The sequence below is a fragment of the Apaloderma vittatum genome, unplaced genomic scaffold (genome assembly GCF_000703405.1).
Source record: "Apaloderma vittatum isolate BGI_N311 unplaced genomic scaffold, ASM70340v1 scaffold3381, whole genome shotgun sequence".
NCBI classification, from domain to species: Eukaryota; Metazoa; Chordata; class Aves; order Trogoniformes; family Trogonidae; genus Apaloderma; species Apaloderma vittatum.
This window is the reverse complement of record NW_009699413.1, coordinates 91,730-108,067: the sequence shown is the minus strand read 5'-3', so window position 1 is coordinate 108,067 and position 16,338 is coordinate 91,730. Positions and strand designations below refer to the sequence as shown.

Sequence of the window (16,338 nt, the reverse complement as noted above, 5' to 3'; positions counted from 1 at the left end):
ATCTCAGGAAGCACTTCCTCACGGAGAGGGTGCTCAGGCACTGGAATGCACTGCCCAGGGAAGTGGTGGAGTCACCGTCTCTGGAGGGGTTTAAGGAGAGGCGGGATGTAGCACTTAGTTCCATGGTCTGGCCGATATGGTGGTGTTGGATCATAGGCTGGACTTGATGATCTCAGAGGGCTTTTCCAGCCTCAATAATTCTGTGATTCTGTGAACATACTTTTCATCGCAGAGATTGTATTTGCCAGTCTGTTCAACCTTATGTGACACTGTGTGGAGTTATGTCCTTTATAACTGAGATGCTGATTGTTTTTTTGGTGGGGACTGTGTGATTCAGAGCACAACCATCTGGACAAACATTTCAACCTGTAGGTTGCTGTTGACAGTACTGCCACTAGACAACTGTCTCATTACTTTTGTTTAAAAAGTGCAGTGATTTCATGGTTCCGTGGAAGACCAAGCTGGTACTGCAGGGCAGGAAAAAGGTGTATTGAATTTTCAGCCTTTCTCCAAGTTGTAAGGAGTGCTTGTGTTGCATTAGCCGATGTTTTGAGTTATTATCTTGATGCCTTTTATGTGATGTTTCCTAACCCTTGATTAGTCCATTAGTAATGGAAGTTTGATGTGGGAATTGTTCAGGCTGCCTGTCTTCATGGGTTTTGCTCTGACAGGGAGAACTCACAATAGTAAGGTAAAAATTATGAAACCAATAATCTTTGGAGTCTTCGAGAGCCACTAAGTCGTCTGCCTTTTATTGAAAGCTAGTCAATATACCTGGTCCAGATTCATCTCAGCCTATTAGATGTTAATGATGCAGGAGTTGACTGTTTTTTTTCTCCTGTTTTTCTTTTTCACAATCTCCAGGATGAATTGGATCTCACAGACAAGAACAGAGAGGCTATGTTTGCACTCCCTCCAGAGAAGAAGTGGCAGATCTACTGCAGCAAAAAGAAGGTACTACTGTTGTTCTGGTTGAAGTAGCTCACCAATAAATGCTGTGTGCATGTACATAGTTACTGATATGCATCTAGATTTGAACTATGTGTTTATCTGCTGTTCACTCAGGAATGTGATTAAGTGATGTAAGGATTTTTATCAGCATGAATATGGCGCAGCTTTCTTATAATGTATGCATGTGTGATTTCTGAAGAGAATGTTAAGTGAAAATCATACATTGTTCCATTTTGAGTCTTTTACATGTTTGTTTTTGAGTTGTTTCTTTTTTAAGCTGGAAGAAAAGCTATCACAGAGACGTATTAAGGATTTTTCTTAAAAAATTGTAGATTGCTTAGAGTAGAAAATGTATTACTGAATTATTTCAGGATGTTTTCAAATATCTGTAAAACACATAATAATAGTACATAATAAAAATTGATAGTTCAGGGTAGTTCAAGGTCTTCCAGAGCTTGTAGGAAATGTTCTGTATTGCACTGGAAAATGAGGAAGACCTGTTCCTATCAATTTCTGTATAATGCTTCTACATTCAAGGTCTTCAGATATCTGACACACTGGCGAGAGAGGCAGTAAACCAGAGGTTGCTATATAACACTCGGTATTTTGTCTCTGCCAGAACGACAGCCAGATGAATTGACAAGTTTTATGACTGTTATGGAACTTGTAAAGAGGAATTCCTGCAGGAGTGTTGTAGTGGAGAGGTTTTGTTGCTCCAGGAAGGAAACATAGTCAGAAACAAAGATAGCCCTAGTAGCGTGTATTCATTAACAGTAAACATTAGGAAAAAAGGCGTGGTGAGTTTGCTGGTTAGCTTTGTTTCCCAAAAGTGCGAGTCATGCTATCAGAGCATTAGTCTTTATGTGTAAGTCTGTATAACAGAAGCCGAAAGTGGAGGTTTAGATTTCAATACTGAAGATGGCAGACTGAAACTCTAATGATGGTCCTTCTGGGGTTGTGCTTGCTGCCTTTCTTTCCTCAAGGTGGGGAAAAAAACTAGCTTTCTTACCATATAATTGAAGAAAACCCCAGTCAAACCAATCAGATGGCTGCTGCGCATGTGTGTTACTTTTGGTTGAAATGCATCACACAGGGATGTTAATAGTGACAAATTAGTTACAGTGCCTCTGAGCTAGCAATAATTCAGGAAGTGCGTAAGAACAGTCTAGGCTCAGTTGTCTTTTACTGTCTCTTCATTCTTTCTGCTGGTACACAGAGCTTGCAAGTGGAGGGAAGGTGCAGGCTGCTGTGATTAATGTCTGTTTAACATTTTTGCTGGCTGGCTCAGCTGTCTTTTTCAGCTCTGGTGGGAGAGGATCTATTTGTAGTCATCTTAGAGAACCACACATTCCACCTCCTGGACCAGTCAGCTTTGGCAGGAAGGTCAGGCTTTAATGTATTTAATATGTTAGTTGTATTCACTTTTTTTTTTTTTTTAAATAAGCAGTGGATTTGATGTAAGAATCTCAAAAACCTCCAGAGTTAAAGAAGCTGCATACTGCAAAATCTTTATAATGCATTTGCAGTGAGTGCAACCTCAGTTAGTGGAACTCCAGCTATCCAAAATGATGTGCTAACTGCAACAGAATACTGTTGCCAGATGTCTGTTCATTACATTGTAGGTACTTTCAATTACTTGAAACTTAACTGTCCAATGTTATTCATTGTTTCCCTCAATCTGTAATCCTGATGATATACCTCTCTCACTAGCCTACTACCTAATCCACATATCATCATTGTTTTACAGTGACAGAGAAGCTTGTGGCAGGCTTCGCTTTAGAGGAAAGCTATCTTTTCCCTGAAGGATTTGTAATCTTACTTTAGCCACAGAGGACCCAGTTCCTCACTTGGCAGAAAGTTATCAGCAGTCTAGGACAAACCCCCAAAGAGCTCTATCTTTGCTGATGCTGGGTTCTTTGAGTTTCCTGGGAGGTGAGGGCTTTATGCTTCGTAATGTGGCAAGTGAAAACACTATGAACTAGAAGGTCAAGAAGTGCAGTTTGAGGAAACTGTTCACAACCATTAAATTTCAAATGCCTTTCCTAGTCTAAAAGTAATAGAAGGTCAGAGCTTCCTAATTTGCTTCAGGGTGGTGAGACTAATGAACTGTCTAAAGAAAACAAGTGTCACTTGCAAAAATGAATATTGGTAATTGTTGTAGGCACACTGTTCATTTATCTTGGCAGTTAGACTTTGGATATAATTGTCTATACTACTTATTCCAAATGTGGTAGCAGAAAGTCACTGCTGTATCAAAAAACTCATTCCACCTGTTTCTAATACCAAGCCTTTCTGAAGAAATGGGGGAAGACATGTATGTCTGTGCATTTAAAGTTATATGCCAGGGGCACAGCATGCCAGTCAACATACCACAGTACTCAAAGGAGATTCAGCTCTGGATTGAAATTTCAGGGTTGTAGGTGCTATCTATGGAGGAGCGTTCACACAGTATTATGCAGCTGTGCTTGCTTTGGTCCCTTTTGGCCATTCTAGGTTCATATCTGGAACCATCAGTACTAAAACCAAATCACTGATGATGTGATCTAAAAGAGTAGCTTCAGCTACCAGCTATAGTGAATGCTTCACTCATTTGTGGAGGAGGTGTCTACAAAGAGTAAAGGCTGCTCTGTTGGAAAACATTAATGTGTTCTCAGTCTCAGCTGTCCCCTACCTTGCCATTAATCAGTACAGTGTGGACAATGAGAGATACAATTGTCTTCGTTTCCATCAGAAGAATCACTAATCAGTCACTACTGATGGCACCCTGACCCTCTGCCCAAAACAGCAGTACTACATGTTTTAGATTGCTTCTTTCTCTGTTGTATGAGCATCCCCTAATACCGGATTGAGTTATAAGTAAACATATGTAGACAGAATGCAAATGATGACATCCTCCCCCAGTTCAGGTACTTAATTCTGATTTTGTTTAGGGTAAGCTTCATGTCTCACCATTAGCTGAAATTTAGACTTACATAAAACATATAATCCACTTCCGTAGTTCCTTCCTGTAAAAATATCTCTAGGTTTCCTACTAACTACTATGTTTTGCAGAAATTAGATCAAGCACTAGATCATGTTTTCACATGTATTTATTTGTAAATTCCTGATGTCAGGATTTAGAAAACTGCTGTTAATTCAGTGCTGCATTACTAGGAGCTGGTACTGAACTACATAATCTCATGAAATTCTGATTGAATAATGACATGGAAAGACACAGTTGCCAGCTCAATTATTTCACCTGTATACGACATATTGGGATATCAAAAAATGCAAGTATTACCCTGCTTTGGCACACATTGCTTTGGATGTAGTATACGTTTCTAAGAGTGAGGCCTCATTGTGCAGGCAATAGCTTATTGCCTTTTGTACAATCCTACAAACTCTTAGACTTATTACTATTGGGAAGCAAGTAGTTTTCTTTTTATGGCATTTCCTGCCTCTGGAGTCTAATTTGTGAGCCTTCAGTTGAGCATATTTTAGTAGGAAGCAGATTCCAACAAGGTAGGTTTTGTTGTTTGATTTTTTTACTTCTGTATTTCTTTGAGGGAAAATATTGGTACCAAATCTCTTACAAAGCCCAGTCAAACTGGACTAGCTGTATTATATGGCTTCGCTCCAAACAAACAAAACCAATAAAAATCTCAAGTCTCCTGTCATGAGCTCTCCTAGATATTTCAGGGTTATTTCATACTCTTCTGATTTTAGCTGTGCCTTAGAAGAGCTTCTTTGAGTTGATTGTGCTTTACCTACTCAAATTCAAGTAGTGAAGCAATAATCTGCACACTGCAACTTTCTGGAAAAGGGCATTTGTGGCATCTGAAGAAAGAGTACATACTTATCCTCAAACTGATTATATTGTTCCTATTATGGGAAACAGATCTAGAGAAAGGCTTCTCCACAACAGCAAAATAAACTTTAAAAGTTCTCAGGAAATTTTATCTGAACAGTACACTGTAACAGCCAATATGCAGAAAAGAGAACTTCCTTGTGATACTAAATCCTGCAATTATTTTTTAATAGCTGTCAGTTACATTTTTCATCTACCTGATGATCTACATTTCTGTATAATTTCAAAGAACTTCTCATTAGTATGTTTATATATAAACCTTTTCTTTCTTCCTGAAAGAGAGTAGCAAAGTAGCCATGCCTTCTCATACCTTTTCCCTGTGCTGTATACACATGCCTTTTCCTCCTTTTTCATTTTTTTTGCCATTTTCCAGGACACAATCTTAAAAGTTTGAATATGTTTACAGTTTAAGCACCGTTAATTCTTTTTCCTTCTTGCAGCTATCTGTCTTCTCTAAGGTATTCTTGTAGGAACGGATTTTGTGTTGGTCTCTAAACTTGTGAGAGCTCACTGCAACGAGCAGGAAGAGTGGAGTGGAAGGCACTTTTGTGCATTATACAACCAATAAGGAGTACAGGTTGTTTAGACTGAGGTCACAGGTCAATGCTGAAAGCAGTGAAGCTGCAGTCCAGGTGCAGAGTGCCCTCCTTGCCCTACTAGAGGTTTACACCTTTCCTACAAAGCAGCAGCAGATACTGCTGCTTCACCTTATGTTTTGTTCCCTTTCCCACATTAGACTTCCCAGTGCCTGGGAAAGTCTGTTAGCCAGACTTTAGTCATTTTATTGCAGTCTTTATGCCATTTGCAGCTCAATTTCTCCAGCTCCCACTTTGGATCGATTCTGGCTGTCTAGTGTTAATGAAGGTAATGTCTACATGTTAGGTTTGGTTGTTTGTTTTTTTTGTTCTTTGAGAGTTTCTCTTTGAGCTTTGCCCTTGAAGTTTGCATTGTCAGCAAAATGTCACCAAAAAAAGGATAGCTTGACATTGTGTAGCTGCATATAGAGTAAGATACTTATGTCTTCCACTGCCATGCCAATGCCTGCCTTCAGATTCTTGCAGGGCTCTAAGCAAAATTTCCAGTCCAAACCCAGGCTGTGTTATAAATCCAGGCTATAAATACTGCATGAAATCCAGCCACAGTTCCAGCTTCCATAAAGTGCAGTTCACCCTATACTTTGGATTCATCCTTCTCTTAAAACTATAAATATAAAAATTAATTCATAATAAACATTCATATATATGTGTGTATATAACACACAAAAAAAAAAAAAGAAAGAAATCTGCTAAGGAATCTAAGCTGCATTTATAGCTTTTGATGTAAATACCTTAGCCTACCAGGGCTGAAGCAGAAGATGGATGCAAATGTAAAACCTAGAGTCCTCCTTGCCTGTGGGGAAAATTTTTTGAAGTGAGTGAAGGTTTCTACACCACCTTGGGTTCTGCTTTTCTGTGTTTTTGCACTGTGAGGTGTAGTTTTGTCTTGGTTAAAATGGACAGACAGTTATTTCTCAGCAAAAGTGAACTGTCAGGGCTTTTCTTCCAAACCCCTTAAGTCTTTTCTTTGCATTTAAGGCTTCATATGGAGGCTCTAACAGCAGGAGGTTGCATTACATCTGTTGTGTTTAGATAAGAGTTCTGCAATTCTTGCTTTAGGAAAGTGTTCATTTCTTCAGGTTCCTGCTTTTAAAGTGGGAGATGTGCATGGAGATATTCAGAGGAAGATAGATATTCCCTAAAGAAGAGAGAAAATGGCTGTTCATCTGGTCTTATTTAGTGATACAATATACCAGATGAAGATCGCACCATTGTGTTGTCTGAGTGTGGGTTTTTGGTTTTGTATTGTCTGATCTGAGCTATGAAATTCCCTTGGGGTTCATCTTTTCTGTATGAAGAATGCCAAGCACATGGTTGTCTCATAATGAATGAAGTGGGTGGTTTGAAGTTGTATTGTTTTCAGTTCTATCTTTTTGCAGTATTTTTTCCTCTTTGAAATACTCTTGGAGTCTGTTATTGATTTGGAGCATTAAACTGTTTTGGTTAAGGATTTATAGCTATAAGGAGCATTTAATGTGTCCCTTACAAGTTCCCTTCTTTAGAGTTGTTATTCCATACGCTGTATCTGGGAGCAGCAGACATGAACACACAAGATGATTTGCTGCAGTATTTGAAAAGCCATTTGTAAGGAGTCCCAGTTTGATGAGGCTTGGATGTGACCTCACGAGAGCTTTTATCCCAGCTTTGCATGACGTGTTTAGGGGAATGTGGGAGCGTGGGTGCTTCTACTCTCTTTTCCTTGGGAAGTCTGAAAAATGCGTGGTAACCCTCACAGCACTTGCAACAGCCTAAAAGCAAAAGCAGTTAGTAGATAACAGGAGGCTAAAGAAGCTGTGTGGGACTTGGAGTGCTTAGTGCAAGTCTATTGCTGGCAAAATTATGAGGATATCTGATGACCACAGGTCAAAGCCCACCCAAAGCCACACTTGAGCTGAAAAATCAGACTTCATCTGAAGTCTTTGGTGCATCAGAAAATTGTTTCTCTTCCTACCAATGCCTTAGAAGTTTGTGGCAGGAGTTCAGCTCTTCAGTCAACAATTTAATTCAGTATTCAAACCTTGACAATGACCTGAACAAAATAATCTAGCTTTTAAATTAGCTCTGCTTTGAGCAGATCTCTTCTGCCCAAGGCCCTTTCCATCCTAAATTGTTTTGTGATTCTCTGAACTGATTGTAAATCAAACTAGGAAAGCAACTATATGGCCCTGTAAAGAAAAAGCACAACAGCAAGGCTCTGCATGACTTACTATCATCTTTATTCTTGCTATGAGACCAGTTCCTTGAAATAGGCTGTAGCAGAAAACATTATTTGGTTCCCTCCCAGTGCCTGGGATCCATGGTTACTTTTGGTCTGAGTGACTGCAAGACTTCCTTAGCTCAGGAGATGTCTGGTGAAAGAGTCTGAAATGTGGAATTTCTCAGATAAATTCTCTGGAAATAGACTTGCTTTCAGTTAGTGTATGGCTTAGTGGAAATCTCATAACACTGCTAAGTCACAGCGGGAGGATGTTGCCCTTTGCAAACCGCAGCATTCCTTCAGCTGGTTGTTTGGAAAATGCCAGCAGTTGTGGAGTTAACTCGCCTTTTTCCCACCAGCATCTGTTCCTTTTTCTGTTAGCGGAATGACTTCATGCTCAGATGTTTGGGATGATTTGTTAGCTTGATGCTGACATTGGGTCATTTCAGTATCTGTAGTCTAGGTATGGAATACAAGCACATGGCTTAAAAAATTGCTTGGTTATAAATGCAAGTAGGCTTTAGAGCAGTAAATTCAGAAACTCGGGCCTAGGACAAGCACAGGACACAATGGGAAACAAAAAAACGAGGTAAGAGTGTCACTAATGCAGCAAATGCTCCCATTTCCTGAGTAGCTGTGTACTTGGGTCTTTTCAGTGTGAAAGACTTGTTTGATTAATGGCACCTGTTAATGTGTCTGGTAGGCTGAAGTAGGAGCAGCTCCCAAATTTGGGCAACTTAGTTAATAAAGTCTAAAATGATAGACAGTTCCTTCTACATCATTTATTGCGGAGACTGTGTTCTTGATGGAAGAATAAAACTTGAGATTCATATAAGACACCATCTTATTCTTTGATATTTCCATATAATGAATGTAGACTTTTTTTTCTCATGTCACGTAAGTATAGGTTTGTTGATGTTAACTCCATTATTCCTTGTGTAGGTCAGCATACCTCTGAAGAAATGTGGCTATTTTGTATGGCTTATCATTAAGTGCCTGTAATTGTGTCTTCCTGTTTGGTTTTTCTTTTTTCCTTGGTATTTTCTCTTCTGTAGTAAGTATCTCATAGTTGATGCTTTAAGAAACAATGTAGTAGGCTTAATGGTGTGAGAGACTCCTCTTAAAATATTTCTTTTTTCTTGAAGTCACTCTTGTAGTGGTTTAAAGGATTAATTTGGTGTCAGGGAGGCAAAAACACTTGCACAGTTCAGCTTATTATAGCTGGGAATCTTGATACCTAGAAGACCACATTGTAGCAGACAGGAGATAAGGAGCTTCTTCAAATTGTTCATTTTACTTGGTTTATGTTTTTCATGCTGCATTGCTAATAGTTACAGGCTCATTTATTTGTTCTGGTATAAGAGGTTATTTTGGGTCAGAGCCTTGAAATTATATATTTATTTGTGTATAATTGAAAAGTCTTCTCTTCCCCACCCCCTCTTGGGAACAACATGGAATATTTTTAATTTTTTCCTCCCTCTCTCTCTCCAACAAGAAAGGTTAGCCGTTGCTTAGAAAATGCCTTCCAAGCTCTTCTGTTTGGACTGCTGAAGACATGAACACCACGAACTTGCCATGGTATTGGCTATAGATATTCAGAGTATGTAGAATTTGTATGTCCTTCTTGCAGTTCTGCATTTTTTCAGGTGTGCTACTAGTGCTCCACTTGAAGTTAGCACTCAACACTTCTCAAAACTCAGGCCCAAAATAGTCCTGAGTTTATACAGCGATAGCTGGAAAATTGTCATCATCATGCCTAATGCTGTGTTTTACATTTGGCTTGCAACCTGTGGGAGTTTGGGAGAACTTGGTGGGAGCAGATTTCACTCTACCATGGGGAAAAAAAAAAAGAAGAAAAAAAGGAGAGGAAAAAAAAGAAAACATTTATCCAGCTATCTTCTTACTAAAATCATGTAATTTGCTGTACTTAGAAGAAAAATAATAGCAGGCAATCTAGTTCTGCTATATGGGAAGTATGTGTAAATGCTGGTTGTGTGATTTAGTTGCTGCCACTGGGTTATGTTCTGTCCTTGTCTTTCCCCTTGCAAAAGTTCTGGGTTTCCACAATCCAAGTACGAGCTAGTTCTGCTGATACTATGCAATAATAATAGTATATAATGCGTATAATAAAGTTCTCACATTCAGATTAGTCTTAGATGGATAAACAAGAGTAAAAAACCTGTAAATAACTAGCATCTTTCTCTGGTACACGAGAAGCAGATTTGGTGCAGGCCAGTGCTCTCTGTATACTGAATTTCACTGAATGCTCACTAGCCTTTCAAAAGCCAGTGAATACTGAGCAGAAAGAGTTGCTAAATCCCTGTCTTTTCACTTTGCTGCAAAGTTTAGAAACAGGGACAGTAAAGAATTGCTGCCAGGATCTAGTGACAGCCATGAAGAGAAAGAAATAAATTTCCTTATGCTGTTCTGGAGAATTTAGTTTTCATTACAGTCAGATGTGACATTTTCAGCTACGCACCTGAATTGAGGTGAAAATCACATTGTTTTCCATGATACTCAGTGATCTGTTGAAAGGCACGTTGCATCCCAAACATTTTGCAGATGTAACAGGTGAGAGAAATGAAGGCTTAGAGAAAAAAAACATTTTACCTGGGTTTATGAAAAGAGGAAAGACAAAGCAACTCAGACATTGAGTTAGCTATTTAAAAGGCACGAGCCTCTCCATCTGTATTTATTTCCTTTGTTCATCTGTCCAACAGCTCCTGACTTCAATGTTAAACCGAGGGAGGCAAATAGAAAATACATGGCTGCTCTGACCATCCTGCTGTTACCACTCTTAGTAAAGGGCCCAGAGCAGAAGTAAACTGGAACCGGCAGGAGGTTCACTGGAAAAACGGACAGTGGATTTGTTCTGGACAGCGAAGAGAAACTTTTCAGAGTATAGCATTAACAAATTCTGTGTGTGCTCCCAGAAAGACTTCTAGGTATCTGTGCCGGCTCTAGGTATCTATGTCCTTCATAGGTCTGTGTCTTTGAGCACAGTTTGATTCCCATCATTAAGGAACATACAGGGTGATTGCCATGAATGGTAAGAGAATTCATTTTATTTAGAAAAGATTGTAAGTGCTTGCTTGCTGGAGGTAAACAGAGTAAGACAAAAAGATAAACTTTCAGTGCAGGCATGTGGCAGACAGGAGGCTCAGTTATGCAGGCTGGGCTCTTCTGTGGCTTTTCACATTGCCTAAAGAATGCTGGGAGGAGGAAACAAGGAAGTGAGGAAGGAGACGGCCCAAATTACATAAATACTATTGGGGTAGGCATACAGTTGAAAACAGCACTGTTGGAAAGGGAACAAGGTAATCTGGATGGGTGACAAATAAGTCGCTTTCTGTATCCACAGCGTGTTGACTGTAAAGCTGAACAGTTAATGCTAGAATGGAAATGTGCACACAGTGCTTTTACATAACACAGCAAAAAAGTAGTAGGGATAATGCAGTGCTTGGATGTTAATGAAACGGTAGAGTATGTCTCACTGCTGCTGTGTAGGATTTGTTGGGATATTGACAGGTTGTTGGCTTCAGCTGCCACACAAATTAGTGCAGGATCTTGACCCTGAGCTCAAGGTTGCCTCAGGTTTGTGGGGACAGAGCTGTGATTCAGGAGTACATTCTAAGTCCACTGCCATGTACCTGGAGAGCAGGCTGTGTCCATAAGAAAATTTCTTTCTTCTTCTGAAGATGCCTTGAGTAGAATGATCAGAAACTGACCTCCTGACTGGTAGGTCCCTTTCACCTTCAAAAGAAGTATACAGAATGGGCTGAGGGAAGGTAGACTCCTGAGAAATTCTTCATTGGAAGTGCTGTGAATTAATGAGTTGCTTATTTGGCAGCTTATTATTTGGGTTATGCACTTGTCATCTGCAAAATATGATGATAAGTGCAGTTGATTGATTTGGTGCTTGTAAAAAGTAGAGCATAAAATAAGAGGCTTTAAGCATACATACATACAGACTTCACCTGGTTGGACAGACTGTTCTTCAGGCAGCAACAGTTCGTGGCTTAGACTTCTGAGGTTTCAGAAAAAAATTATTCTTACCTTCAGTGCAAACTGAAACATAGGAGGTTCCACAAAAATAGTAGGAAAGACTTTTTCACTGTGAGGGTGACAGAGCCCTGGCACAGGCTGCCCAGGGAGGTTGTGGAGTCTCCTTCTTTGGAGACATTCAAAACCCGTCTGGATGTGTTCCTGTGCGATCTACTGTAGGTGATCCTGCTCTAGTGGGGGGACTGGACTAGATGATCTTTTGAGGTCCCTTCCAACCCCTGACATTCTGTGATTCAGCTCATAACACTGCACCAATAACTTTTCCAACTGCCAGATATGACTTTCAAGTCCATTTTCTGTGACAATCTATGTATCTCTGTGTGTGTGTGCAATGGCATGTTTTCTAGAAGATAAGAAATAAAAGCATGGCCTTTGTCTCCATTAGACTGATACCAGTTGCAAGTAATTAATTTGAAGTGGTTTTGAGTGTTAGATGATGTTGGAAATGATACATTGCGTGTATATAATATGCAACTTCTAGAGTTTCTATGTCTATGGATGCTTGGGAAGCCAAAAAAAAAAAAAAGGTAGGTGGAATAAGCAGTTCAATACAAAGCATGGATTACAGCTAAGTTTTTTAGCCTGGCAAACCATCTTTCAAAAATGATAGATAATCCATTTTTATTTCTCAAGACTGGTGAATTTCAGCAGCACTGAAGCTTTTCTCAGTATTATGAAAAGATTTCAAGAAGGAATCTTCATCCTTCTTGAATATATCCCTGATATATTCACTTCTGGTGTGGCAGGGAGTTTCACACTTCGGCAACGTAAGGCATTTAGTGATATAAATAATAATACGAAGCCTTTGACTCTTCCTTTGAAAAGCTGGTTGTTAACCAGCATCAGGGGTCATTATTAGGTCCATCACGTTACTGACAAGAGCAGGACAGAGATTAGGCTAAATGAAGAAAAAAAAAAAAAACAACCCAGAAAAAAAACCCACACTGTGATTTGTTAGGTAAAATATTCCTGTGTCATAATCCAGTGAACTGGAAGCATGTGTATGGCTATACCTGACCTTTATGAGACACTACTAGAACTCCTCAGTTGCGTGTTCCAGCTGGTATTTAATGAATATTCCCTTTTAATACATTATACAGTAGACTGCTTTTCTGGCAGAAGGAATATTATCTGCACATCAATAGCTTAATTCCACGGAGAAAAGTAGTGTTTGTTTTTCTCACTCTGGATAAATTATGCTTAAAAGGCTTGGATACAGCTCCCTCCCCCAAACCCTGAGAATATTTGTGTAAATGTTAGTCAAGGAATCTGGGAAATGGAGCAGTGACTACATCTGTCTAGTGAATGGCTCAGTCCTATGGTCTGTCCTGTTTCAAAATTAGCATCTCTTGGGACGTGGTTGGCTTTTTGGAGGCGTAAAATGTCTGAAAAGCTTAGATGTATTTTAGCTCCACTTCTGAATTAGTATTTCATCCCACAGCAAATCAAACACATACTGTGTCTTTTAATGAAAGTGCTCTTTATGCAACCTTGACTGCTCTGAACTGAGACACAGCCAATAGGATGGACAGTGTGTTAAACAGGTAACTGTTTCTTTGAGAGCTGAACTTCTTAAAGTGAAGAAAAGTCAGCAAGTCAGTCATGGTAAAAAGAGAGAATTGTGATTTGGATGAGAGTGCAGTACAGCTTCAGTGCAGATGAATTCTTGGCTGTGCTACAGGTTCCCTGTGTAACTGGGAATTGTGTAATTAACTGCATCCCATTTTCCATGTTTCTGCTGATCTCACTGAAGGAGAGACTGAAAAACCTAATACATTAATTTCTTTCAAGGCCTTTGTCAGGGTAGAGTGCAAGATGTTACAAGATTGTATTGTATTTGGCTTTAATAGCAGAGCTTGTGATAAATTGAGTCTTTTTTCAAAATATCTGAAGGGAAAGAACAGTAGCACTTGTGAGAAGTGAAGCACAGATGATAACCATCTTCATCTCTCCGACCAAACAAAAACCCCACCTTTTTATAGTTGCCAGAGTATTCACGTGGAGAGTAATAGTCATGCACCTTTGAAACACAGGATGGACACAAGTCTGAATCCTGCACATGTTGAATAAATGTTTACCTACTAAGCTGCTACTCTGAAGAGTGTAGGAGAGCTTCGTCTAGAAGCAGAGAATCTGTATCCATCAAAGCTTTAATCAGCAGTTATGTTAAAAGTTAAAATTTCAGTGAACTAGCATTCAAAAAAAAATTCACTGGAAGATCCCATTTATTTGTAATCAGGATGCCAATTCTCATTGCCTTTTAATGGAAAATATGAAAAAATACAGCTTCAGGCACTTATCAGTGTGACAAATAATATATTTCACTTTTTCTTAAATGATGTTAGTTTCTGGTAATGACTTGAACTCCATGATTTATGTTTTCTGAACTGTATGTGATGATGCAGACCCTTCACGCTAGGTAAAACAACCTGTCTTTCAGTTCTGTGAGGCACAAGAATTATGTGTTGAGAGGAGGAATCATACTAACCTTAATATGGCTTTTGCAAGAAAATGCACTTTTTTGTGACCCAGGTATAAAGTTGTGCATGCAGCATTCAGACACAATACAGTGAGCAAGCTGGAACAGAAAATTATACTACAGTACTCTCATTTCATATTCTTCATCTGTGTTTGCACACTAGTTTTATTTGTATAGAGAGAAGCTCGATGAGTGCTTTCATGGTTCCTTGCCCAAGAAAGGTTTTTAAACACACATTTTGCAGCATCCATGTATGTGGCTCGATTCCATTCTGTTCTGAGCAGTGCAAAGCAGTAAGGTCAGCTGGCCACAGTTCTGAAGAGACAGGTTTGAGAAAGAAGTCATGTTGCCAACGAACAGATGTCATCCCAGTAGTACCCGTGCCTGTTGTATGACATCTGTGACCATCTGATGTGTTTCTTGATGCATCTGTTCAAGGAGGAAACATAATTTTAGTTTGCATGTTTGAAGTCTTCATGAGTCATCAGCCCTAGCAATTTGTCACAGGGGCTTGTGTAGAGGGGGCAAAGTCCATGTAGTGGTTGGACACCAAGGAACGCTAAGCACCCAGGTAGTTGAGATTTGTTGATAAAACGAACCTGATGCAAAAGGTGGTGGAAATAAGAGAGCACTGGAGCCAGTGTCAGATTGGTGTCTGTTCCTAACTCTGCCAGTGATTTCCTGGATGAGTTTTAATTGTCGTGTCACCATATATGTCTCCCTGTGTCCATCTACAGGAGAGAAGCCTTGTAAAGTTGATAATTTTTGGATGTATTTATTAATATTTTGATGTGCTCACATTTTCAGAGCACACTCTAGAGAACTCTTCAACATTGTTTGGTGCATCCATTTGGTGCAGAGTAAACTACCAATGTGCCATCACTGGAAATCAAAACCCAGTGCTCGCTAGAGAAGAGCTTCAGTGCAGGCAGTTGCTGTTTAGGCTTTCCCTGTGCTGTTTCTTTCAAGACTAAAACCATCTTGAAAGAGGCCCTCACCATATAAACAGTGTATTTCATTTTTCATGACCCACTCAGCCATGAATATCTGGCATTTCTACACGATTTCTGAAACACTAGTGTTAGGAACTTCTTTGTAGAAAGTTTTGCAACAAAGGGGCGGTCTGTAATTCTTAATTATATCTATTATGACAGTCTTCGTATTGCAAATGCTTGTCCCTCTGACATGGAATACGCTAAAGGTCTCTGCTCTCTATGGAACAGCTTGCCTAGTGGTCAGGTCTCACAGGATTCACAAAAAGCCTTTTAGGATCAGCTGAGCTGTGCACACAGTACTTTGTTTCATTTTGTTTTCATTTTGATTGATTCAGATGGTCCAAATATTTGTAGTACTCCATTAAGTCCTATTTGGGATGAAGTCATAAGTTCCACTTTCCACCAAGGCATGGAGCCTGTCCAAATTAGTGGCTAAGCCTATATAATACCTTGGCTATATTGCAGGCTTGTATAGTGTCAAGGTCCTGTTTTCACAGCAGTTATATAGTTGTTACTCCAGTGAAGAATGATATGGCCCCTTATAAAGTCCACAAGCTGACGTCTGTTTTTTAATGCAATATTTACACTATTCAAGGAGCTAAAAGAAGGCTTTTCTTTAATAGATTCCATCAGCTAATGTTTTCCTTTATACAGATGGGTTATTGTTTCCAGCATCTGATACCTATGCAACTTTGTGTATTAGGGCCTCATTTTTTTTTGTTATCTTTTTTTTTTTCTTTTTCTCCCTGTCTCATGGAGCAAAGAAAAGGGTTTGCCGTGCAGTTTTCTCTGAGGTTTTATCTGGGGGACAAACCCTGAAAATGTTAAAACCAAAACAAACAAAACCCCTCAGCACTCTGTTGTTTCCCCTGCCCACACACATCCCACATTCTGAATTGCTTTCCATTTTCAGCTTAACTTCCCGTCTCTGAGAGGAAACACGGTACAGCAATTTCTTACCATGGGTAGAAATCATGTAATTTGGACAAGGAAATGTGTTTTTTTTCCAATGGCTCCTGTGCTGCAGGTGTGAACTTGTCTGTCATGAAAATGTTGCCCAGGTGGTTGTGGTAAATAACACTGTGCCACTTAATGATTTCATGGGGATAGATAAAAATCTATATGTTCATCCTGAGTATAAGCAGCTTTCTGGAGCTTCATAATGGAAGTAGAGTGCCAGGTTTTAAGTACATAATCACATTTATTCT

The 16,338-nt window shown here is 39.4% G+C and overlaps 1 protein-coding gene across 3 annotated transcripts in view; it reads left to right on the top strand.

Moving 5' to 3' along the window:
- The window catches only part of LOC104280632 (disheveled-associated activator of morphogenesis 2-like), a 115,393-nt gene that overhangs the window by 22,007 nt on the left and 77,048 nt on the right, over positions 1-16,338 (top strand). For all 3 annotated transcript variants that reach the window (XM_009878340.1, XM_009878339.1, XM_009878342.1), the window contains exon 2: positions 865-954. In XM_009878340.1, coding sequence (XP_009876642.1) covers positions 865-954 — 90 coding nt within the window. The remainder of the gene's footprint in view (positions 1-864; positions 955-16,338) is intronic.